The sequence below is a fragment of the Nipponia nippon genome, unplaced genomic scaffold (assembly GCF_047370975.1).
Source record: "Nipponia nippon isolate SJK-2023a ecotype South Korea unplaced genomic scaffold, ASM4737097v1 scaffold_1, whole genome shotgun sequence".
Lineage (NCBI taxonomy): Eukaryota > Metazoa > Chordata > Aves > Pelecaniformes > Threskiornithidae > Nipponia > Nipponia nippon.
In genome coordinates this window covers 31,792,487-31,818,920 of record NW_028262290.1, presented here as the reverse complement: position 1 = coordinate 31,818,920, position 26,434 = coordinate 31,792,487, and the positions used below count along the sequence as shown (strand labels likewise).

Genomic DNA, 26,434 nt, shown 5'->3' with positions numbered 1-26,434 from the left:
ATTCTGAAACTGCCATTAATTTCTCAGTGTTGAAGACTATCCAGAAAAATAAGCAATTCTTGTCCATTTGATAAAACAATCAGTTGCCTCTTAATGCTAAATCAAAAAGGTATCTGAATGGGAATATCAGAAACCACAGTATATGCAACATATATTTAATGTACACACATCTGTTGCTGCATAACTACGCAAAAGAAATCCTAGCTGCCCTCCTCCTAAAATTCCAGGAAGAAAGGCAGAATTTATCCAGATAAAAGGCAACCAAGAAATTAAAGTGCTTCTGACAGCCACTTACTGGATTCTTTAACAGCTGTATTTGTAAATGAGGGTTTCTCCAGGAGCAGAAAAATAATTTGCTCCAATCCAGCTCAGCTGCCAGAATGCAAAGGGGAGCAAGCGATGCCGGCAGGATCTCCGTGAGGAGCCCGGCCAGCTCCACGACCCACGGCCAGCGGTGAGGAGCATAGACACACACAGGTTGTCCCTTTGGCTGCCAGTGCTTCTCAGATCTTCAGGTCTGCTGCTTCCCGTAAGCAAAGACTTCCCAAGCAAATAGGTATCTTAACAAATACACTACCTCTCTGGAATACAACGTGTTGGTGTTTATAAAGAGAACTATAGTAGAGTTGCAGTGAAGAGAATGGAAAGCCAGCAGAACCAAGCCACTCCGCCTTCCCAGCAAGCAGAACAAAGTCCATGATCTCGATTTTCCTCTGCAATACCATTCCCTGGCCAGCTACGCTTCCTCAGCTTCACGGGGGCAGACCTATCTCACAGGCTGGCGCGAGCCTCTCGTCCCGCCGTACATCGGCCGAGCTCCTCCAGCCCCTCAGCCTGCTAGCCTCCTCGTGCCCCAGCGGACACCGAGCCTACCAGAAGCATCAGCTAACAGAGTTATTTCTGGATAGCTGTGCTGTTAATATCTTCAACTGCTAACTTGCCACAAGTCCAGGAGATGCACCAGGGAGGCAACCCCTCCACCCAACCCAAACAGCCCAGCAAAATACAGCCCAACAACATGGCTGCTTGCCCCGCCTTGAGCAGAAGTACTTCCACCCCACAGGCACCACCTCAGAGAAATCCAGACACCCTCTAGGACTTGCAAACTGGATTTTTAGATACTTGCAAATTATTGCTGATCTTTACAGTGGAGAAATCCAGGATGTGCCACCCCCAGACAGTAACAGCACCAGTAAGCTGAAATTCCTATGGAAACTCTTCCCCCTTACTCCTTCTCCTTTTCAGCATCCAAAACAATTAATCAACGTATATGTGTATATATTTATGCATAAAAATACATAAAAATACATTCCTCTCCCCACAAATCTCCCTGTTTATAGCTTTTAGACCTTGGCAGGTATAAAAATGGTACAAGCAATTTTAAGTTCACAGGAAAGACAATCGCCACGGTACTTTTGTTTTGTTCGGTGAAGTATATAACATCGCTAATGCATAAATACTTAGGACCAATGATTTAGCTGTCTCATTCTAGTGTTTCCACGGAAGGGCTTTTAGCAGTTGCTTCAAGAACAAAACTAGAATTGTTACTTTCTGAATGTAAATAGTAGAAAGAATTAGTCATTTTACACTTCTTCACACACAAACAGATGACACATTACCAAGAAAATCTGCCTGGAAGACAAAACAGTCAGCATGTGATCACATAGAATTAGGAGAAGACATATAAACAACACAAATATAATTCTGATTTAATGATTATTTTTAAAAAAACTTCCTAGATTTACAGTAAGCCCTTTTTTGAGTGCCTGAGGATCTTAACAGATGCTGAGTTGCCTTCAATTTTCATCAAAATTGGCTTAGAAGTGATGCACTAAAGCAAAAAAAAAAAAAAGCCTGAAAACAGCCAAGTTCCAATATCCATCCCCTAGAAATTTTATAATGCCAATCGAAGGTACGAATAAGACTTGAATTCCATCCCCTCCGTTGCCATATGGCCTTCCATTGCATGACCACATACCTTTTCCTCCCCCCACAGGATTTCCACCTTCCCCGGTGCAGAGGACGGTGCTGCGCAGGGCACGAGCTGCTACACCGGCGGTGCATGGTAGGGTGCTGGTGCACACACATGCAGGGCAGGACCCAGCAGTTTCCTCCTCGCTCTGCGCAACCCTTGGCGGAGAAAGCACCGAGAGCATGGGAGAGGGGCAGCCTCCCTCCTTCCCTACTCTCCAATGCCAGACTGAACATGGTATTCAGCAAGATAATTTTTTTTAACCTAATAAATCCATGATTTTACCAAAGGAAAAAAAAAAATTCCTCTATTTATGGAACTGTAATATTTTCCCCAGTTTCAGCAAACATATTGTGCCATACATTATTAATTTTCTTTACAGACCTAAATAGTGACGACAACTATTGCAGACTCAGACTATAGTTGTACAAATAAACCCTAAAATGTAAAAAGCAGAATATTTGTACTGTGATAACAGATAGTCTATTTGTATATATCAAAATTATTCAAACCCAGTTCAAATACATGCAAACAACAGTTTAGTTTTCATATGTCAATGCACCATAATTAATAGCCAGCCCCATGCAAAGAAATGGAAGCGAGGAACGACAAAAACCACAGAAGCAAGCGCTCAGAACATTGCAGAGCTGCTGCCATGCAGTTCACGTCCTTTGTCTAAATGGCCAGAAATAGCCAAATCCAATGCTTATACTAACCCTCTCCCTCAGTTTTCAACAGATGTTTGGAAACATTAACCTCTTTCTAAACTTTCCCTTGAGAGCAACTGCAGATGAAAGATCTTTTCTGCTCTAAAAAGCAGGTGATCATGAGAGAAAGCCAAGAGTTTCTCTTGGTGGCCACTCTCCGGTAGCTTTCTCCTGCTCCACAAGCAGTTTTTCTATTTTAATTCATCCATGTCTACAAGACCCATTTCCACTTGAGACACCTGCCCTATCTGGAAGGGTATAGGTCTTTTGCTGGAAATCCAACCACCTACACAAGCAGCCGTTGATGTGGGGAGTCACTTGACTCATCAGATTCCTCGCTTCGTAGCAAACACATTGATTAACCACCAGGACCCCTCTGCTTTCAAGCTCTGCTTCACCATCACTCACAGTTCGGAGATAACACGGACAACGTCCGACGTATCTTTCCAGATAAGTTAACTGTTCTGTCATATCTTATCAGGAAGCTTGTTTTTTTTTCCCCCATAGATCCTTCATATTCTTTTAACCGCTTTGAGGCCTGCGGTGGTCCTCTAAGTCCATAACATGTTTCAGGAAAAATTTTGTGGAAGGTCTAGTCCAAGCAGACACAGCCTGTCTTGCAGACAGCCAGATGTTAACACCGTAACATCAATTTATTTCAGCTTATGTGCAATACTTCGCATTTTTCTCTCCTTAGTTGTTCTCAAACTCCACGATTATGTTGTTCCCTAATGGTTTGGCTTTTCTTGTCATCATACCTCCGTATTTGCCACCTTACTGCCTCCAGTATCAACTGCTGATAAGAAACTTAAAGTTTTTTCCATGCACTTGATTAATTATCACTCATACAAGCCATTTTATAATAGGCTAACTGTTTTTCTATGCAATTCACTGCATATTTTCACCCTTAAGCCATTAGCAACCTTCAGCTTACTCTCAACTGAGTCCTTTGCAACCTGGCCTCAGGCAACCGACATTGCTTGGAAGTTCAGTCAGAGAAACAGAATTCATAAACCATCTGCAAATTTTAAAAACTATCTTTGTTTTTGTCTGCACTTACCCTCACCTGCCTTTGACAGCTTCCCTCCCATCACCAGTGGGCAAGGGAAACTTTTGATATGCTGCCGCTTGGAAACAAGAGCTCAGTATTACCCGCACCTTCCTCCCTGGAGCTCACACTTGAGGTCTGATCCGGCTTTACTCCTTCCCTGCTTCTCAGCAAGCACTGGCCTTCCCGCTCACTCTCCTCTGAGTTTTCAACACCTAATAGCCCAACTGTTTCCATGAACTTCTTCAAAGGCACGAGCTGGGTCACAGAGCAGTTTTCCCTTGCTCAATTTGAGATATGCTCGCTCGCCGAGCGCAGCAGCGCGGTGCTGTGGCAGCCCTACTCTGGCAGACCGAGACAGGTGCTACTTTGACCAGGGAGTTTGGTAATCTTCCTGCAAAAACCGTAAGCCATTTCTTGCTTTGGTTTCTAAGCAGAAGCTTTATTAAACAAAAAAAGGAAACCATTTTAGTTTCTGTTTTGAAGTTGTCAAGACAATGGTATATATTTAGGTTGAGGGTTTTACTTCTAAGTTAAAGTTCTTGCTTGATTCATTATTATTATTATTTAAGTGGTGAAGTTTAATACTCCATGTGACAGCTAAATGATTACCACAATTAATATTTTCAGCAGTATATTAATAATTTTTCATTGCAAAAGCCATCTCAGTCTTCCTATAGAAACTTGTATTTGGTGCTATCTTGTCATAACCAAGCTGCTAGTCCTGAACTCCACAGGCCCCAGTCAAGACCATGCGTTGCAATGGAAGTCCTGCCCAAATTAAAGCATGCTCAACATCGGCACAGATTTTGAGGAATTTAGAGAAATTTTTCTTTATTCTTTACAGAGGATGTGCACACTGCAATTTTTCAATAGCTTAGGCCTTAACTTATCTGCAGTCAATTTTTGTTGTGCCCAAAAGCACATCCTGATAAGATGCTCACGTTGCAGTCAAACTTCAGTCTTCTCCAATTTCAGTTAAATTTCAGCTTGGATTTTGCCCTGAATAGCAAAAAAATTATTGATCAGACAGACAGCTTAAGTATTGAACCGCCTAGTCAAAGGATCAGCAAACACTAGCATAAGTAGACCTACCATATTTATATGCAAATGCAGAGACTTACATTTGACAGACTATATATATATATATATATAATCTCTTGAGTACAACCTGACTGGGCTTTAGCATCTGCCCTTGCTTCTGGTGCATTGCTGCTTAAAAACTGAAGTTAGTTATTTTCAAATGGCTTGCTAGCATTTAAAAGGCATTAAGATGTCTGTGTTTCCTATACAATGGAAAGTATTAAACTCCCAAGAATATTAGCATCATTTACCTGTATGTGACCCAAATGTATAGAAATATGCCTTCAAATGTAAAAACTGACTCCCACCTATGTTCTTTCAAATTTCCTGGTTTTTTGTGCAGCACCTGTAGATCCAGGTGGGCACACCAGGAGCACAGACCTCATTTTTACCAGCCTTTGTAATGGTCTACACAGACAGATGGCAACAGAAAAAAAACACTGCAAGAATTGCCATGCCACATACCGTGCCTACTGTGCTGACAGTCTTATAAACAATTCAGGGGCTGATTTACCAGTGAGGAGTCAGGCAGCGGGCACTGGATGAGATGGAAGTGCACAAGCAGAAGGCAGCTGCCCAGCGCAGAGCATCGCTCACCCAAGCAGCACTGCCTCCCGCCCTGTCACTCGATCTAGCATCTTCAACGAAGCTACGCCGATTTACGCCAGCTGCAGAAGATCTGGCCACACATGTGATTGCATCTGCCTGCCAAGAAGCAGGCCAGCGAACAGAGGCTCAGCAGAGCGAGGCTTGCGTCACGCTGCCAGGCAGCAGGACGGCAGTGAGAGCCCAGTGGGCTCCCCTGATCTTCTGGGGGACACCAGCTAACTCCTATTTCTCCTCACCTTGTCTACTGGGATTCTGGAGGGGCTTAGATGCCTGCAAAAGACCCGTCTGTGCACAGTTTGAATCCTAGAGGCCTGGGTATATTAAATAATCTTGCAACTATGGCCTATTTTGTGCCATTATGTTTTGTTCACGCAGATAAAAGAGCTCATTTTACAACAATAGCAATAAAAGTACCTCTAAAAAACACTAAAAATATTTTACGAGGGTGGAGGGAAGTATCTGTACAAAAGTTGACTGCATCCAAAACTCCTATAAAAAAATAACACACTAGTGGGAATATGCTTTGGGGAACTAGCTGCTTAAAAATAACACCTTATCTTAACAATTGCCATTGCCATGTTTCCATTTTTGTACAAACTTCCTTTTCTCCCTCATCCCGTAAAGCTACACTTCCTTTACTTCAGCTACAGGCCACCGTAACTGGACTCACCCCCGGCGTCGTTTCATCCCCAAACCAACAGGATCCCTCACAAGCCACGCTGGCCGCTTTCCAGCCTAGGAGGAGGCAAGAGGGGGGGAACAGGCATACAAAAAACCCCCACCCCAACAGCAGTCACCCAACACGCTGCTCCAGTTCTGGATAAATTTGCATTGTCAACAGATAAATAATTTTAACTTAATTGTGAGTCCTAGGCCTATGTACAATATTAACACTATATACCTGTTAAGGAAGACGGCTCAGGACGAGGATTTTTGATTTCCATCTGATTCACTATGTAATCAGTTGGTCTAATTCCATCAAAAAACTCTTTTGATTAAACACCAATTAAAAAAACACCAATAGCTACAAGACGGTTTAGCACCAGCCAACCTGCCGTATAACTCTCTTATTTTTTATAAACAATTGTTTAAATTCTGACTTTGTGACCATCTCTTTCCGTTTTCTGAAATACACGTAAGCATGCTAAGTGTTAGGGACTGCCAATAAAACTTCCATCTGGTAAGAAAACGGAAGTCACAAGTTTGTTTTTGTTTTTTTTAAACGAGGCTTTAGCAACATTTTTGATCCACTACAGAACAAATATGCAGCTCAATGGGCGAAGCGAAAGAAGGCATCAATGTATTTCAGCCTAGCTTATTAATGGAAAACAATAATGACATGTATGTACTTAACCTGATACACATTTAAAAAGTTCAGCCAAAACAAGAGCTCAGTAACTGCAATACTCTCTTCAGGCCAGCCTGAACAGCTAGGCTATGCTCTAGGGACAGCGATAAGCTACTTTTCTGAACAAGAAAGAAATCAGGAGTAAAGTTCACAGCAAAATACAACAAGCAGCAATGAGAAACACCGAACTTATTACCAAGATAACATCATGCAAGTAAAAAATATTTAAATTAAATCCCTGGAGGGACAAAGGTTTTGGTTTATTCATACTACTTCGTACAGTATTTCCAGTTCAAGTTCCTGTAACAGAGGTTTTTTTATGTAGAAAGGCTCTAATTTTTGCCATCCCAAAACGGTGTCCTCACTGGAAGGAAAGAATGCATTGAATTTCCATTTCACCAGAAATCTCTATTCATACTGGAATACAAAGAAGTAAGACAGATTCTCATAATGATGCTTGGAAATAATCTGCCCTGAATTTCAATGTGTTATTACATTTTCGAGTATACTTTGCATTTAATTACTTGCTTCACCAGTGGTTGCTCATTACACGTAAACCATGTCAATCTAATCACTCTAAGCATTTGTAAACTGCTGCTCTCTAACAATACGGAAGATAATAATGCATTTTAAGGTCACTGTAAGTATTCTTTACAACATATAGTACGCATTAATGTATAGTAATGTAGTATTCATTTTCAACCAGGCTGGGACAAAGTCCCTATCTTCACCATTTGACTGAATATACAAAACCATCCCTAGAATATATTTTCTAGACATTAAAATACAAATCTAAACATTTATGTTGCCTGGATTCACAATATGGTGTTAGGCAGCAAAAACTGGAGTCAGCAAGAAGTTTGTACCCTTTGATCATCATGTGTATGTCAGCGCTTATCTGGCTAAATATAACTCATCTACAAAAACCGTGTACCCCAACAATTCTGAATTACACAGCATCTATCCAGATGAATGACAGACACTTCCACTCCCACATTTGAAATTCAGTACCCATCCAAGTACCTGTTGTACTCCAAATAAAAGAACGGCCAACTTGTGACATGTGAAACTAACATGGCACAAGAGGCACAGATGGTATTAAAACCGGACAGAGAGGCGTTACTAAGATTACAGGGAGAGACAGTGATGAACACTGGGAATCCATGGCCCTTCCCATACACCATTTTCAGGTCTAAACAAAAATGATTCAGAGATATGATCCCTGGAGGTATTTAAAAGATACAGTAGATACAGTGCTTAGGGATATGGTTTAGTGGTGGACTTGGCAGCGCTAGGTTAACAGTTGGACTTGATGATCTTAAAGGTCTTTTCCAACCGAAACAATTCTATGATTCTATATTTGAGCTTTTTTTTCTCCACCACAGGAACAAAGGGATGAAGATGTGAAAGTATAGCAGCTTCCTTTCCCATCTTACATGCAGCCATAGTAAGTTCCTTACAGAAAAGTACATGACATGACTTCTAAGATCATCAGACACCAATTAGTAACAATTACCAAATATTAATTATTGAATGCGTGCATCTTCCAAATTTGCTTGCCATGTTCAATCCTTAAAGAAATAACTCCGTGTTCTGCATTCTGGACATGCTGCGCACGGAAGCGGATGCCTTGCAGTCACCGCTCTGCAAACCTGGCTAGCTGGGTTCAACTGGACGACGGCCCCCGGGCATGGCGTCTCTGGAAGGATCTCAGCAGAGGTCTTTCAGCCCTGTTTTCTTTTTCTTAAATAAAATAAGGGCCTGAGAAACACAATGCCTGTAAACATCTAAAAATTAAGAAGATAGCTTGGAAAGCCTTAAACAGAAGGAAAGTGGAGGATCATAGTTGCAAAAAACAGGTTCGTTTTTCATTTAGCTGTCCTGTTGCTGCACTTCAAGCTTTGCTAAACACACTCACCATTGAGTGCTCAGGTACTCCACCAGGCTGAAGAGGACTTGGCTGGCCAGGAATGGGCAGCCATAATTGCCTTCCCAATTACTGGTTTCACAAACAGTGAGTTCAAAATGAACTAAACCCATTACCACATTTTCTCGCAGCGACCTACGTGCCTGGCTGTTCAAGCGGGAAGGGTGTCTGCCAGGCAGTAGGTTCCCCTCGCCTCTCCTGCGGCGAAAGCAGCGTGAGCAGTGCCTGGTGTCGCCGGGGCAGGCTGTGGCCACGCACAGGACAGGAGAGAGACTGGAAACATGTGCCCTGGGCTGGCTGAGGAGCACTGAAGGACAGAGGAGGAGGATACACCTGGGTCTTGCTGGTCACCTCTGAGAAAGTTTAAAAAAACTGGGATTGGAGATAAAAACGACTGTGCTAATGAGGGGTAGCAGGGAAGTTCAAACAAACTTTTTTGTTCTTCTTTCTATTACATTACTGGTTGTAATTACAAGCTGTAATTAATGAGCACCATCAAATCGTGTGTTCTTACTGCACTGGCTGAAGTTCTGAAACCTCACATCAGGGTATTTTCTATGGTATGCCTATGAACATCTATTTTCTCTGAAATGGTGATTTTTCCTACTTGTAAGAGATGCAAAGAGGGTCCTAGAAGCCAGTGGGAAAGTATCTACTGTCTTTGCTGCCTGGAGAGCCCGAAGGAGATATTACAAGATCAGAATTAAGAATACATCCTTAACTGATCTCGAGCCTGGAAGTAGAAAGCATGGTCCTTCAGAGGAGATGAACAAGCAAGGAGTGCTGCCCCCAGTTTAAGAGATTCTCCCGAATCTATGTTCGGCTCCAGACAAAAACATCTAGCAGTTTTCCTGTTCAGAGCGGGAGAGGTGCCAAAAAAGGAGTTTATTTTTGGGTCTGACTATGCAGATAAGTAGTATCACAGAGTTTCATCTCATTATCCCTGGCATCAATGGCATAACACTAGTAGAAACCTGCAGAGGCCAAACATGACCGTCTCTTCCTCAGCCACTCCAGGAAGCAGCCCTCTATCAAACCACTAGAGGAATGCAACGATGTCTCATGGCAGAAGAGCCTTCACAAAGAACCTGAAGAACAATCAAGCCCAAAGTCAAGCACAGCCCAACCAGTCAAATGTCTGCTCTCCTCCAAAGGAGGAAGGCTTGCTCCCTTTCTCACCTTCCTTTTCCTCCCTATGCGTGCCCTAGCTGCAATAACCCATCTTTTCCTCGGCACTGTCAAGATGCTTGACAAGCCTTTCCCTGAGTCACCTTAACTTATTGAGGTTACAGACTCTCAGCTGCATGCTTCTCGCTGTTTCAGTAGCCCACAAAAGCACGCAACGAATTCTGGCCCAAGCCCAAGGTAGCTAGCGCATGGCTGGGAGCTGGAGGAAGGATGGAGACGAGAACGCTTTGTCCTTTTTTGGAACTGATGAAACATTAAATCACCTCACCATGGCTCCACAAACACCGTCTGGTTTTGCCCAGTGCCCTGGCACAAAGCATGCTGCGCTGCAAAGGCTGCTGCTCCAGCCGAGGAACCTACCAGCATGGAAAGAGAAACACCTGCAAGACCAACCACTTCTCTCCTGCCCTGAGAAAGTAAGCACAATTGTCTAGAACAGTGGTGGCCACGCATGTTGCAGTAAAATATCACTGTAAATCCTTAGCAACTACCAGTTCACCCTTATTCATTTTTCTGCTTTTTCCTTTTTCTGCTCTGCAAGCCAGATGAGGACCACTTTCCATGGCCTTATGAACCACGAGGTACAGAGGAGCCACCACTAACCGAGACCTAAAAGCAGCAAGAAATGCATCACAGTGTTCTCTTTAAAAGTATTTTAAAGTAGAAAAATCAGATTTTGTTCCTTTGGCAGTACTTACATTTGTCACAATTACATTAAAAAAATATATTTGTTGAGATATATGAGATCAAAAGCATTTTTGATCCAAAGATAGTTCTTTCCGCCATTTCAAAGGGATATGCGCGTATACATAAAAGATCAGGATGGCTCCAATGTTTAGCTCGCCAACTTTACAAAGTCCAGTTTATAGAAGGTGATTGTACAAGTTGTTCTCTCTGTCAGTATGATGCAGGTATTAGCCACTTTATCTGCTGAAGCAGGACAAAAAAAAAATGTAAGTAACCATCCAGTCTTACGACTGCTCGTCATAATTGCGCTGCCCATCTAAAGTTCAAGTAACCTTTTATCTATCCACTGTGTTAAAAAAATACATTAAAGATGATAAAACGATGAGCTATATAATTTCACACTTCAGTATCTAATCGTTGAGGCATTGTACCTTCCCTCTGATTCTGTGCCCAGTGATCATAATGGTCTTCTATAGTCTGAAGCAATACTTAAAAATTATTAGGACCGCTGCGGAAAGGTTTTAAGAGACTGATGGATTCACCCTTGTGGTTAGGTAACTGGGCTGAAATCCCAAATCTGCTTAAATAGGAGGACTTTTCCATCAACTTCAGCTGGGTCAGGATTTTATGGAAATTTGATTCTTTATGTTTTGCAAAAACACCAATAAAAAGATCTGTATTTTTATCCAAAGTTCAAGCAACAGAAGTTGTTCAGCTTCCTGTCTTCATTAGTTTTGTTGTCAAACAACAAATACCACCCACACATGTACTTTTTAATACAATGAGACAAATGTCACTGCAATCATCGTTTGGGATTGGAAAGTTTGGCAAGGTGCCAGAGTGGTGAAAGCGATCCCATCAGAGATCGTTCAGAAACAGCAATAACATTAAATTCCTATGTGCTCTGTTCGGCAACATGCTACAGAAAAACATCAACACGAGTTCGTGAGATTGAAGCTGAACACCACAGGAGCTAATGAATGCTCTTTTTATTCACCTTATATTTCCTGTTCAATTTTCACAAATAAACAAAAACACTAATAAGAGCCTCTCTCCTAGCCTACCGTCCTTCTGTAGTCTTTGGACTGGCCTCAAGCTGCAGGAATGGTCAAGCTGCTCACTATTTTTAGAAATAAGCAATTCAGTAAATCACTTGAAAGTATTACAAAGCCAATGGGCACTCTCATTTGGCACGGGGAAGAAGCATCATTGCTCAATCCACAGCAGTATTTACAGAGCAGACACCAGCCAAGAGCAGCATGCTCCCTACTGCCCAAGCAGCAAAGCTCCAATCTTTGAGACGGCCAAGTGGCATACTTTGAGGCACAGATTTATCCCACAGTCTGCTAAGATCTCTCTGGTGCTCTCATATCACTGGAATTTCTAATCTAGCAGCTAGGAAAACACAGAGTAGGACTCAAAGCTGATCTACAGAACTGTTAGGCTTCTCTGTGACCTTGGGTCAGAAGCAAGGCTGGAAGACCACGGGGTCAGGAAAGGCACAGATGGTTCATGCATCCGCACTTGTCATAGGACACATTACAAATGTTAATTACCAGACCATGAAAAGCATTTTGTCAATACTTAGTTTTCAGATGCAAAAAAATGTCACTTCTATCTTCAAAAAGGAGGACCCAGGGAACTACAGGCTGGTCAGCCTCACCTTGATTCCCAGGAACATGATGGAGCAGCAAATCCTGGAAACCATTTCCAGGCATGTGAAGGACAAGAAAATCATCATGGGTCAGCATGGCTTCACCAAGGGGAAGTCATGCTGGGCCAGCCTGATGAACAGGACAAAATGACTGGCCTGGTAGATGAGGGGAGAGCAGCGGATATTGTCTACCTAGACTTCAGGAAGGCTTTTGATGCCATCTCCCATAACATTCTCACAGACAAGTTGTTGACGTATGGGCTGAATGAACAGACAGTGAGGTAGGCTGGAAACTGGCTGAATGGATGGGCCCAGAGGGTGTTGATCAGCGGCACAAAGCCTAGTTGGAGGCCAGTAAATGGTGGTGTACCCCAGGGGTAAATACTGGATCCAGTCCTGTTCAAGATCTTCATTATTGATCTGGCTGATGGGGCAGAGTGCATCCTCACCAAGTTTGCAGATGACACAAAACTGGGAGGAGCAGTTGATACACCAGACAGTCCTGCTGCCATCCAAAGGGACCTGGACAGACTGGAGAAATGGGCTGACAGGAACCTCATGAAGTTCACCAAGGGAAAATGTGAAGTTCCTGAACCTGGGGAGCAACAACCCCAGGCACCAGTACATGCTGGGGGCTGCCCAGCTGGGAAGAGGGTCCTGATGGACACCGAGTTAAACATGAGCCAGCAAGTTGCACTTGTGGCAAAAAAAGTGAATGGTGTCCTGAGCTGCACTAGAGAAAGCATTGGCAGCAGGTGGAGGGAGGTGATCCTGCCTCTCTGCTCAGCACTGGTGAGGCCACACCTGCAGTGCTTGGTCCAGTTCTGGGCTCCCCAGTACAGGAGAGATGTGGGCATACTGGAGAGAGTCCAGCAAAGGGCCACCAGGATGATTAAGGGACTGGAGTATCTCTCCTATGGGGAAAGGCTGAGAGAGCTGGGACAGTTCAGCCTGGAGAAGAGAAGGCTCAGAGAGCATCTTAAAAATGTGTAGAAATACCTGAAGGGAGGGTGGAAAGAAGGTGGAGCCAGGCTCTTCTCAGTGGTGCCCAGTGACGGGACCAGAGGCAATGGGCACAAACTGAAACACAGGAGGTACCCTCTGAACATCTGGAAACACTTTTTCACTGTGAGGGTGACCGAGCACCGGCACAGGTTGCCCAGGAAGGTTGTGGAGTCTCTCTCCTTGGAGATATTCAAGAGCTGTCTGGACATGGTCCTGGGCAACCAGCTGTAGGTGTCCCTGCTGGAGCAGGGGGGTTGGACCTGATGACCTCCAGAGGTCTCTTCCAACCTCAGCCGTTCTGTGATTCTGTGATAAACATGCAGCAGCACATCTCTATCCACCGGTACATACTGCGTACCTGAAGGCAGCCAACTGATCGTTCTCAACTAAACTCATTCTAGACTGAAAACAGTCTAGCAAATAAGGATCAAAACTATTAGTGCCTCTACTGTACCTCTTTATTCTCACATACTTACAGCTTTCTAACACAACTCCTTTTAAGGGCAAAGTGGTTATGCTTGGTCTGTGTCCAGCGAAAAACAAAATTACATCAAAAATCCTCAGCGAATTACTCCCATTCATTCTTTATTATGGGAAAGTGAAGAAAAAATACCATCTTACAATCTTCACCACCTCCAGCTCTGCCTCCAATAAACCATACTACGTATAAACTTTTTTTATTTTTAATATGGAAGAAAAAAAATCCCAAGTCTACTCATGCAATTTCCACACCAACTTCACTAGCCAGGTTTTCACTCAAGGACTATAAGAAACTGAAAGAAGTCTGAAACTTAAAAATCAATTAAGCTTATCTACTTACAAAAATATGGCTAAGCTGCTGGTGTTTATCTGCCTCTCCTGTCTCACCCTTTAGTTGTTCCCCACAGTCCATCAGTATCCCTCCATTATCTTCAACTTCGCAGATGAGGGTAGAGCAGGATCATGCTTGTTCTGAGTTTGTACACAGCCTAGCCTAACAGGATCCTGCTCCAAGATCAGAACACGAGTTCTGGTGTTCTAATAGCTAGTAGTATTTATAAAAACATCTTTATCATTATTAGTCTGAGAGGGAACATTTCAGTTTACTCTTAGGTTAGCATGCAAGTTCCTAATGTGTCTTAGAGATCTCTCCACCACTAAGCTAATCTGGTATTTGAAGTCTGCATTTTGCAAACTGCCTGTTAAAATGTATTTGCACACACATACGAAAGCTAAATTAAATAACACTTTCCTAATCAAGCAAAAAAAAAAAAAAAAAGTTTGTCTTGCCCAAGATGTTTTGCCTATAGTCCATTCAAACAGCAAAGCTGATGCTGAAAGTTTGATTTAAAGGATGACAATGAATTCACGCCTGGCCTTAGAAAGAATGCAGAGAAAAGGAGCAAAGGAGCAGAGAGAGAATTCAACCCAGCCAAACAACACACATAAGTAACAGGCAACTGATTTCTTCCAGACAAACTCTGAAGATTCTTCTACATCCCATGTATGACACAGATGTCTCTATCTTTAAAAAAAAAAAAAAAAAAAGGCAAAAGACCAACCCAAAACAAAACAAACCACAAAAATCATGTCCAAAAGCATATGTTTTCCTGGATTAACCTAGACTCCAACCAATATCTGCCATCCCCGCTCTGAAACCTCTGGCACAGACTTGCATGTGCTCTGGACTTTGCACTTGTTGCAAATTCCACTTTGCAAGGTGGGCAAAACTGAGCCCAACGTGCATGAAATTGAAGTCTTGCTTACACAGCTTGAGCTATCATATTCTGCCTGTGTCACAGAACAGCCCTCTGGGCCTTCAGTTTTCAGACTCTTCTTCTGCTCATTTCCCATGATTTTGGGAGCTGCATATTTGCAGGAACAAATCCGTTTGTGGGAAATGCATCCTTCTGAACTACCAAGAAGTGCTCACACACAAGCCAGTATCTGGAATGAATAATTCCATGGGTGCTTATGGTAAGGTAAAGGGCAGAAACCATGGAAACATAATGCTTGAGGAACAGGAGCAGCCCCCATACTCAGCTGGGTTACAAATGTCCTGTGTCCGTATTCTGAGCCTGGGGACAGAAAACAGGCTGGAGACGAAGTGGCAGCTCAACTGGGCTAAATAGAAGAAAGCACTAACCCCTTTACTATCTATAACAGCAGAGAAAACCTTGCACCATGTTGGCAAGTTATCACAAGCCCATGTTCATTACCAGCCCAATCACAGTGCTTTAGTGGTTTACAGGCAAATTAGCATAGCTCTGCAACTTGCAGGGAGGCTTGCTCACCAAGTACCAGATAAACTCCGCATCACAGACCGCTGATGGACCCTACTTCAACAGCAGTTTCCATGGAGTGGATTAACCCCAGTGCGGTACTAACGTGGCTGCTCGTGGTATCTGAACCAAGCTCCATACAAAAGATGAAATAAAGAGGACTGCAAATTAATCCACGCTTCAAGACAAAGTACTGGTAATTACGCTATTTATTCTTTTTCATCTAATTTCAAATGGCTGGAAATCCAGATGCAGCCAAAGCAGCAAGCGTGGGTTAGAAAGAAAGAGTTTCACATGCAAAATGAGTCTGTAAAATCAGCACCTTGGTGTTATTTGTTTTCCTATAGAGATTAATGTACCAGTTCTGACAAAACAAGAAATCCCAGCACTTCTCAACAAGGCTTTACTGGCTCTCAAAGTCTTTCTGGCTACCCTGCCGTTACCCACCAGCGACATACAGCACACTCATGCCTCTTCCAGCATCGTGTTAGAATAGCAGGGAGAAAAGAGAGCAACAAAAGTGTTCTCCAGTGTCCTCCACTTGGACATCTATGTGGCTACGGCAATATAAGAAACAATTTTTGTATCTTCCCCATGACCAACAGTCTCTCTCACTCTCTTTTTTGTCATATCTGTTCTCTCCTTACAAGACATTAGAAATTGGAGAAATAAGATTTGTCTTTATAAAGTTACTTCTTCCCATCTCTCTACCCCCACGCTTAAGAGTGGGGGTCAAAAACAAACCACCAGCGGTGCAGCCACACAGTGGGCTTCTTTCTGGTGGAGACAACACAGCTGTGAGACCTGACGGTGCAGGTACTTTTTTCATCTTGACTAGTGGACCAAATTCTCACGCACTTTTTAAAAACACTGATTCCATCGGAGACCCTATGATGCATTCATCTACGTACCACAGCCACTCCACGGAAGTGACTTTGTGAAGTGCCCATGAAACCTCTAGCTTGAAAATGCCATTCCACCCAAGGGCACAGACATCAAGCGTACGCGTGTGTCATCCGTATATACGCCGCACACCAAAACATTGCGTGCTGCTTTTTAATTGCATTATCTGGATAGTGTATACTGCAAAACCAGCACCCAGACCTCTTTGCTTTCAAGTCTGATTAAATTCTGAAGCCCTTCAGGACGTCTCTCGTTCTGAAGAATATTGGACACTGCAACAGTTTATGCCCTGTCTCTGCAGTGGACACCCCTTCACTTCCCTTTGCTCCCGGACCCCAACTCGGAAGGCCAAGTCCGGGAGTCAAACGCTGCTAATCCCACGCCAGTTCTCTCTTGGCCAGGAATCCCATTTGACAAACCACAGCCGGAGTGTGCCAGCCCTACTACCCTGTGCGGTTTTGCAGTCGGTCCTCTGCATTCATTTCATGCCCACTTTTCTCACTTCTAATCTGTGGCTTTAAAATTACTTGAAAGAATCCTTAGATTAAACTTTACGTACTCCTACATATCAGTCCCTAAAGAAATATACAGAAAGCAAAGACAATTTCTTTAAAATGTTAAATTATAACAGTTTTCCTAGTTTATGGTACTTAAAGTACAAATACTGAAAGCAAAAATGAGTCAGGTCATGACGGTTAGAAATATTCTTCCAAAGTCAGTAAATACCTGCACCTGGTTACTGAACTACAGAGCTGCAGATGACTTGAGAGTTTATTGCTGGAAGTAGCCTAATACACATTACTCCACTCATCTCACCTATGAGGCAGGTTTACTTTCCAGGTAAGTAAATACATGTGAGCACAATGCTCTTATATGCACATACGGTCTTAAATGCAAGAGAGAAATACCAGCGACCTCGATTCATATTAACAGACCTACGACTTGAAAACGTGCTGAAGGCTGACAAAGAGAACAGTATGCTCCGATAACCCACATTATATGCAGGTTATACCTATGTAATCCAGCTGATATTTCAGATTATTGTGCTCCATTTGAGACTTTCACACTTTTTACCTATCAGGTACACAGGGGCAGTTTCTCTGAGCCTCCTCTACCACTTGGAGCTTCGGTGCGATGGGAAGACCGATGGGACCAGAGGCCCGTTACGGTGCCCTTCATCTTTAGGCTACCAGTCAAGTATCAACAGGTTTTGTAGCAAGAAAGTTATCCCAGCCTGCCAGACCTCAGTAGCGGGGATGGTCTGACCCAGCCAGACCATAACCACATCTCCTGGCCTTTGAATGACTCACTGAACAGCTACAAGGACAGGGCCCAGTGACCCAACTGGGTGAGATTTATCCTGTCACTGCTATATCAAACTTGCTCTGAAGCAATATGGGGATAACTTCTATTTCTGCTGCTGTTTCCCTTCAGGGATTTTTTTTATTTTTTGTTTTGGTTTCCTTTTTTTTTTTAATTCTATGGACACAGGGAAGACCCCAGTGGTAACATGGCGCTACGACTACGCCAACCTTGATGTCTTGTTAAGTAAGAATCGTTATCTGGACTAAAAAAAAAAAAATTCAATCCAAATGGATACCATTTAAACTTTAATACACATTTATTTTCCAGAACCAGTGCACACTTATCACATGAATCCTCCACAGACCTACACACAGACTTAACCCTACTATCCGGGTTATCCCAAGAGAAAAATAATTACAGAAAACCCTCGTGATAAAATAATTAAGCCCAGGTCTGCAGGATCTCAGCCTGCGAGCGTTCAGCAGGTTGCTCCAAAACGCACCAAGTTCAGAGGGCTGCCCGCGCACGCTTGGACGCGGTTTCAGTCGGGTCTCCGCGCGGTTTTGCTGCATCCAGAAACTTTTCGCAAGTCGCCCACCCAGGTCCCCTCCCCACGGCCCCCTTCCCTCGCGGGAGCCAGCACCGTCTCGCCCACACCCCCCGCGGGCACCACTCCGGTCTCCAAACACCCTCCGTGCAAACGGCCGGCTTGAACACCCTTCGCCACCCCCGGCAGCCCCGCGCGTTCCCCAGCACAGTCTTTATTCTCAACACTCAAACTACTCCAGACACCGGCGACTCCCCGCCCACGCCCCCTTTTAGCCGCCCGCACCGGCCGCCGCCGAGCCCCCGAGCCGGCCGGCCGCCGCCCTCCCGGCGGGCCGCCGCGGGCACCCGCTTCCTCCGGGACTGGTTCAGCGCGGGCCCGGCCGCCCCCGCCGGCCGCCAGCCCGCTCCCAGCCCCGCCGGCACCCGCAGGCCGCCCGGCCGGGGCGCGGCACAGCGGCCGCCCCCACCGCTCCCCCTGCCCGGCCCGGGGCACCGTCCGGCCCGGCCCGGCCCGGCCCGCCCCGCCAGCCCGGCACCCCCGCCCGGGCCCCTCCGCCGGCACCGAGCCGGGCCGGGCCGGGCCGGGCGGCTGCCGCCACCGCCCCGCTCCCGCCCTCGCCCTCCCGGGACGCACCTTCAGGCTGCCCCGGAGGGGGCCCTTGCCGTGGCCGGTCAGCGCCGGGGGGGGGCTCCCCAGGCCGCCCTCCTCCTCCTCCTCTTCCTCCTCCACCTCCACCACCACGTCCTCGTCTTCGTCCTCCTCCTCCAGCGCCGCGGCGGAGCCCTCCCGCCGGGGCGGCCTCCAGGCGCTCTCGGGCTTGGGGGGCCGGACCCCGTCCGCCTGCGCGGCCGCCGGCCCCGCGCTCAGCCGCCGGCTGCCCATGCTGGAGCGCTTGGCCAAGCGCCGCGCCTGCATGGTGCCTCCGCCGGCCCGGCCCGGCCCGGCCCGCCTCCCGCCGCGCTCAGCCCCGGCTGCGGGCAGCGGCAGCGCCGAGCCCAAGGGGCGGCGGCGGCGCTCACCGGGGGGCGGCGGTGGGTGTGTGCGGCGGGAGCGCCGCGGCCATGGGGGCCCGCGGGCGCGGCCGCGCCGCCGCTCGCCCACCTGCTCCCGCCGCCCTCCTCCTCCTCCTCCTCCTCCTCCTCCTCCGGCGGCGGCGGCCTGCCGCCCGGCCCGGCCCGGCCCGGCCCGGCTGTCGGGCGCGGCGCGGGGTCTGCTCCGCTCGCCCTTCCTCGCCGCCGCCGGTCCCCGGCACCAAAACCCGGACTGGATTCCCGCCGACCGCGGCTCCGCCAGGCGCTGCGCGGGGCCGCGCCGCCTCCGCCCGCGGCCGCCGGCGGGGTTCCCTGAGGAGCGGCGCCGGCCCCCGCCGCCCGCCTGGCGCGGCGAGGGGAGCGGGGCGCCGGGCCGGCCCTGCCCGCGTCCGCTCCGCTGAAACGTCAGGAGGGCCCGGCGTGCCCGGCAGCCTCGCCTGCGGGTCAGGCTGCCCGGTGCCTCGGGCCTGGGTGAGATAAAATCATCTCACCTCTCCCCAAAAAACAGAAATGGAAAAATTGTGGAACTTCTGGGGAAAAAGGCTGAGAAGAGACTGGGGGTTTTTTGAGATGAAAATTTGAAGCAGAACTATCTACAGCCTGTGGAGAAAACTATCCAGGATGGTCAGGGAAATAATTTCCAGTTTAAATTGTAGTACTTCTGCGCTGTGAGCTTTAAAATACCTTTCTGAAAAGTTTTTTAAATTAAAATAGTTTCCAGAGTTTTAAGTTATTGCGGTCACCATTTAAATTTATTACAGGCTTCTATACCATTTATTAAAGCATCCTGAAATTGAGTTATACTCAAGGTTGCCACATGCTTTTCCTAACCTCTTCCTCGACAAGTAAGTTCTAAGTCTGCATTCACATGGTATTTTTGAGCCATATATACATAATCTGTTCCATTTACAAGTGAATTACAGTTACTCCCTTTTCAGTGTTCAGTACCTTTCTCCCCGCATTCTGTTTCAGAGACATGCCAACAGCCTGAACGTACACATCGTATGTCAGCACGGGGCCAAGCGTCACCTCTAGCGCCAGGTTAATTTGTCCCTGTCAAAAAGTAATGATATTTATTCACTTTGGAATATAGCATGCAGGGCTTCCCATGCAAGAAATAACACAGTACCCATTCTCGGAGAAATAATGACGCTACTTTTCCTGTTGAACTATGGAAGTTCTTTTGGTTTCCTCAACCCAGCCCCACAAACCAGTTGTTTTTGTTCGTTCTTTCAAGGTTTCCAGAGACCGTGCATCTCTGGACAAGATCCGCAACAGCATCGCTGGCAAATTCTGGCATATCAGGTCTTCCAGCGGGATTTCCCCACACATCTAAAAGTGCCGTTTCCAGACGTTTCGCCGTGGCTTTGATCGGCTGCTGCAGCGTCGGCTCAGCCCGGCTCACAGCAGAACCGCAGTCAAAGCCCCTGGTGCCTGCCACCACGAGACGTCCCGTCTCTCGTCCTGCCGCTGCAGGAGTATTTAGCTTCTTGATACCTGGTTGAGGGCATCAGTCATGGTTTTTTGCAGCTGATGTTGCATAAAGGATAGATTTGTGGGGAAAAAAAAAAAAAAAAGAAATGCTTTTTAGTTTTATTGCTAAACTGAAATGTTCAGAATTAAGGTTTAGATTTGACAAAAAGTTATGCTTCCATTTTGCCTTAAAAATGAATTCCACCGTGAATTTAAATGGTATTCTCGGCCCTTCAGACTCATACCTCAAGGGCATAGAAATGGAATCATTCAAGTACCTCCCAGTATTAAAATTATTTGAAATATTTCGTAGCATTTGAATACCACCTAAACCTAATCGTGATCTTCTGTAGTGGCCTGCGTTCAGAGTTATCTGAATTATAATCACGTTATGGAAGGTCCCGTTCCTACCTGCCGCATACTGGGATAAAAGTTGAGAGACTTCCTCGATGTTTTCAAAGGTCCGTATGTTTTAACGGTAGCAAGAACAGAATGAAAATTAGAAATTATATACACCGAATGTGTTACCACTGAATTGGATTATACGTGCTAGCATGAACACCGCAAATACCAGAACGGAGACCAAAGGATCTCTTGTAGAAAATCGTGACAAGAAAGGATAGTTGGGCTTGCAGAGACATGTCGGTTAGCTTCCACGACACCTCACACTTCGGCCTTTACTTGAACTCTGCATCAGCCCTTTCGTCTGATTAGTTCTGGGACGCGCTGTAAGGTACAGCTGACTTGATGCCTCTTGCCCTGAGGTTTTGGGGGATGAACATAAAAGCAGAAATTATCCACCAATCATCAGGCTTTTAGGTGTCAGTTCAACACCACTTGGTTCAAAACTGACTAGCTGGGGTCTCTGGTTTGGGAGCACGGTGGCAGGAGGCAGAGGAGAGAGGCTCAGACAGGTTCTGAGGGACGCACAGAGCACCCCAGACCCGCCTGCCTGCAGGAGCTTGCTCCATCCTCCGGGATGCTGCCTCTTCTCCCCCGGGGACCCCCGGCAGGTCGTGGGCCCTCAGCTCTCAGCGCAGAGCAGGACAGCAGGCGAGGCCTGGGGAAGTCGGGCAGGGTGACGGAGGAATTCTGGTGGAAGGAGGAGGCAAAAGAGTTTTGGGATCAGGAGGCAAAAGGAAGAGTAGTCCAGAGTTCACCGGGCTGATGGGCAGGGCAATCCCGGGAAGGGGTTTAGAGAAGAATACTGACTTTTGATTAGTAATCTGAGCTGCTAATGCTTTTTACTCCTGCTGGGTTATCAAATGCAATGAGAAGCCAGTGTTGACAACTCTACAACAGATTGGTTAAAGATTTCTAGCACTTCCCAGGAGAGCCAGATTGGAGCTGTAGTAAGAATAACTTCTCTCACAATATTTGATACAAACAAAAGATAGAAACGACTGTTTGCTCCGTTTCTTCCAGTCTGTCTGACTCGCAGTATGAATGGAGCTGGAGCTGAAGCTGAACCCATATTGCCCTTTCAGTGCTTCCCAGGGGAGTTAAATTACGAAGAAAGTTTTCTGAGGACAGTCAGGGCCTCCTAGATACAGTCCTCTTAAGTATCTTTACATTCGCAAATAGTTAAGAGTCAAACACAAGCCATAATCCACTATCACCCATCAACATTTTTTCCCTGAGACTGAGTCTTAGCACTCTTGGGGTGAACTGCTGAACCATTCCGGCCCATAGCCACGTCCTGACATCAAGTAAATTCTTGTGATACATGGGGTAATACAGTAACACTTAGCTAAACAGAGATATCTCATGATTGTACTACAGCATAATACGCCTTTAATGAAAGTACAGGCTCTGGCTGTAATAATAATGGTTTACATGTCAATGATTTCCAAGCTTATTAAAAGTTAATGTGCGCATTCGCACTCCCTTTGTGTATACAGCTTTCCAACACCGCAAAAGTGTTTCAGATGCTTCTTTGCCTCTAACCTTAGCGATCAGTTCCTATTTCCAAAAAAGAAATGTCTCTCTCTCTCCAGAGACGTATGAGACAGTTCGAATGGTAAGTATATATAAGCATATATCGCTCCAGACGTTCTTCTAGAACAATCTGTGAAGGTCAATTACAGTGACAGCTTTGCAGTTCATCTTGAATAATTATTGCCTAACGTCTTTCAGTACATCCACTGGGCAGTTCCGTGCACTGTGGCAGAAAAAAAATCTAGCTTTCCCTGGCACTGCCTTAACTGATTAATGACTGGTGGAGTTTTCTTATGATACATACTTTTTCCAAACATTTTATACAGTCCACCTCTCAGTTAAGTATTCCTCTCATTTTTAATATAATTACTTGTTGATTTTTTTGACACTGTGTTCCATTCAGCTACTGCTACTTTATATTGTGATTGTGACTGCCGGCAAAGTTTGCGTGACACCAAGTTGGGGAAAGAGTCCCTTTCCCTTTGAAAAGCGGAGATTCTTCCCTAATGCTCAGGGAGGCACTACTCTGTAACCACCTCGCTTGCTGGTCCCAGAACTGCTTCCTTCAGGGACGCTCAGTCAGCAATGCCGCTGCCAGCAGCAACGAGCACTAGCCACGGCTAACAAGCACCAGTACCGGTGTGCTTTAGTTTGCCTCACAGGGGCAGGCGGATGCATCGCAACGTGCATTTTGCTGGACCACCCAGAATCCTGCCTGGGCTATTGCCGCTTTGTTGTTTTTTCCCCTTCGTTTTTTCTGATGTGCCTGCAGAGAAAGAATACATTTCTTGATTTATTATCTTTAGTCTCTGAATATTTTTTCCCCTTGTCCATGAATGGCATCTTTTTATTACTAGAGGCAAGATCCCCTCTGCTCCCACCTCTTCCCAGACTGATGCTATGCTTCAGTTCCTTAGCTTTAAAAAAAGTCTAGCAGCAATAGGAAGCAAAGAAATGCTCAATTTTCTGCACATTTAATCACCACTTTTTTTTTTTAAACATAACCTGCTCAAGTAGTCATTCACTTTTCACTTTGTAGTGTGCAACAAATGTATTTGCGTGAGCTTTAGTATTCAAACCAGCATGTGCATTAACCATGTGTGTGTTCCACTTCTCTCATAATCCCAGGCATTTGAGCCCCTGCCAACTTCTTTATTTGGGGACTTGCCTTCTCCACACCCCCTTTGTAAACTTTGCATTTGTTTTGCTTTATAGTGATCATTGAAGTTCTCACTCCAGCTGGGAGGACAGTCAGGCACCTTCAAGAACAAGGGAATGATTGACAATATTAGGCAGAAAATTGTCTACCAGATGCTGCTCAAAAGGAGAGGTGGCAACCTTCCGACCCCCTTCTCAGTAAGCGAAATCGTCGCTTCTGTGACATGCCTCTGCCCCGCTCATCAACTGAGCGGGGAGCACGAGGTCACTTCTGCGTCTGGCTGTTGTGCAGCGAAACGCCACCCTGCAGACAAGGCTGCGCCTTCCCCTTGAAGGAGGTTCCGGTGCCAGCCATGCGTTGGAATGAAGCGGCAAAATTCATCAGCCATTACGCGTTACTCTTTTCAGTTCCTGCTCTGAAGCATTTACTAGTTCTGAATAATCTCACTGGTACGGAAAGGAATTCCGGAGAGTCCATCCTTGGACTCTGAGAGAATGAACATCAACCAGAACGGCACGGCTTTTTAAAAAGCCCTCCCCAAAGCTTTTGCTGTTGTCGAGAAGTAATTTCACACAATTTACACGCTCATGTCTCTTAAAAGGCTTTGTTTCCCAGAAAAACAGGTCAGCTCATGGGAGTTTCATGCTAATACTAATACAATGATTACAGTTCCCCTTTTTTCAAATTAACTAGTCTGAGAAAGACAAAGGGATGAATTTGAAAAAAATAAGACTAACATTTTCCTACTTAAGTAGCCCAGAGTGACCACCACGGGGGGAAAAATAACCAGAGAGGGAAAACACTTTTCCTTAACAAAAGCAGCACAAGACAAAAAACCCACAGTCAGTCTACACTGAGGGCAGAAACACAGAAAACATAGGCCTGTGTCATGCAAATGTTCGAGCACATACTAGAAATATTTTTTTTTTCTTTTTCTACACAAAAACCCAGTTATTTGGGGGAGTTTCAAAGTTGTTTGTGCTCACTCATATGTGGTAACAGCAACATGGTGAATAACGACCCCTAAAATGACATCGGAATTAAAGGAAGGATATAGAAAAGGAATGATAATAACTGAAATATTATTTTAAGTAAGTGTATTCATTAATTGTCTTAATTTAGGTGGAACTTCCTCTGTCAGTTAGATTAAACATATATTAAGAAAAATGCAAGATTGGCATGTCAACTTCCTCTTTCTCAGTCAAGTGTCAGAGAACTCAGCTCAGTTCTTAACAGTCAAGGCTGAACTTGCAGAGGTAGCAATTATGAAGAAAATAACTAGCTGTTCCTTTCAAAAGGAACAAATTAGATCAGGCACTCAGGAAAACATAAATATTACAGGACCACATGAAACAGTACTTACAGACTCATTTTTTACATGGGAACTCCACTGTAAATCTTGTGGAACCAAGAAAAAAAATACATAGCTGCCAGTCAATGCCAGCAATAAAAGTATTTACTCCAATAAATTAAGCAATGGGTACAATTTTATTTTGGTAATCTTGCTACCTACCATAAGATAGTATAGTTTTATTTGCATAAATTCTTAATGTCGGAGATGAATACTCTGCTTTGAAAAGGGCACTCCACATTTTTTTGGCTTGCATACCACACTGACCTTAACCCTAACTGCTCTTTAAGTAAATACCACTGCGTCCAAAATTTAAGGGAAACGTCAGATAGCCAGATAACTAGAGGATCACTCACACCTCGAAGATTTTTCCATTAACCAGCTGAAAGCCGGGTCACTAGCTTGAGACGTAGGAGCCGTTTTCCCGTGTTGTTCACGTTCCTATTTTCTAGCGAGTACGGAGGGTTCATTAAAGCCAATTTTTGGTTTGGTTTTTTTTTCAGGGAAGCTCCCTGATGAAGTTTCTCTGGAGGTGCTCCTTCCAGTCAACTCCTTACAAGTCTTCATAAAAATTGACGCTTTCGATGGCCCGTTTTTTCCTAATTAAAAAAAGCTGAAAAAGACAACTCTAGACTGCTTGTTCTGCTTTTCCCCTCTGTCCCCTGGCAGGAACGAGCTGCCCCGCTCTCCACGGGGAAATCCGGCTGACCTCTTCCTGCCTCTCCCGCCCCGCTCTCCTCCATAAAAAACCCCGACCAACCAACCACAGAACCCCTCAGGGAGCTGGAAAGGCACAGAGAAAGCGGACTCGCTTGGAAAGCGGACTTTTCCCCTGCGGGAACACGCCCTGTGCTGTGGCACCGAAGATGAGCTGAGGCTGACAGGCCGCACCGCCGACCCCGGGTGTGTGAGGGCCCGGCGCGCTGCCGCAGCCCCCGCTCCATGCTCCCGCCCGCGATCCTGTTCAGCTTTTGCCTCAGATTTCTCCTCCTGCCGGCGGAGCGCGGCCCGTAAACATGTGCGGCCCTGTCAGCGGGGTCCGCCATGCCCGCCCGCCCTCCGCACCGCGGCCCAGCTGCCGGCGGCGGGGCGCTGGTTGCGCAGCAACGCGGGGTGGTGGGGCGCTGAGGGGAGGCGGTGCCCGCCGCGCTGAGGGGAAGGCGGCGGCGCCCCGCCGGGCCGCGGCGGCGGGGAGGGCGGGCAGCGCCCTGCCACGGGCGGCGGGACGCCCCCGG

The 26,434-nt window shown here is 45.8% G+C and overlaps 1 protein-coding gene across 3 annotated transcripts in view; it reads right to left on the bottom strand.

Moving 5' to 3' along the window:
* ZNF704 (zinc finger protein 704) overlaps positions 1-19,328 on the bottom strand; it is a 114,243-nt gene extending 94,915 nt beyond the window's left edge. Inside the window, exon 1 of one of the 3 annotated variants that reach the window (XM_087750970.1) lies at positions 18,881-19,328. In XM_087750970.1, the coding sequence (XP_087607096.1) occupies positions 18,881-19,162 (282 nt within the window). In that variant the 5' untranslated portion in view covers positions 19,163-19,328. The remainder of the gene's footprint in view (positions 1-18,880) is intronic. The other 2 variants (XM_087750964.1, XM_087750978.1) reach the window with 2 other exon arrangements.
* Between the last annotated feature and the right edge of the window lie 7,106 nt (positions 19,329-26,434).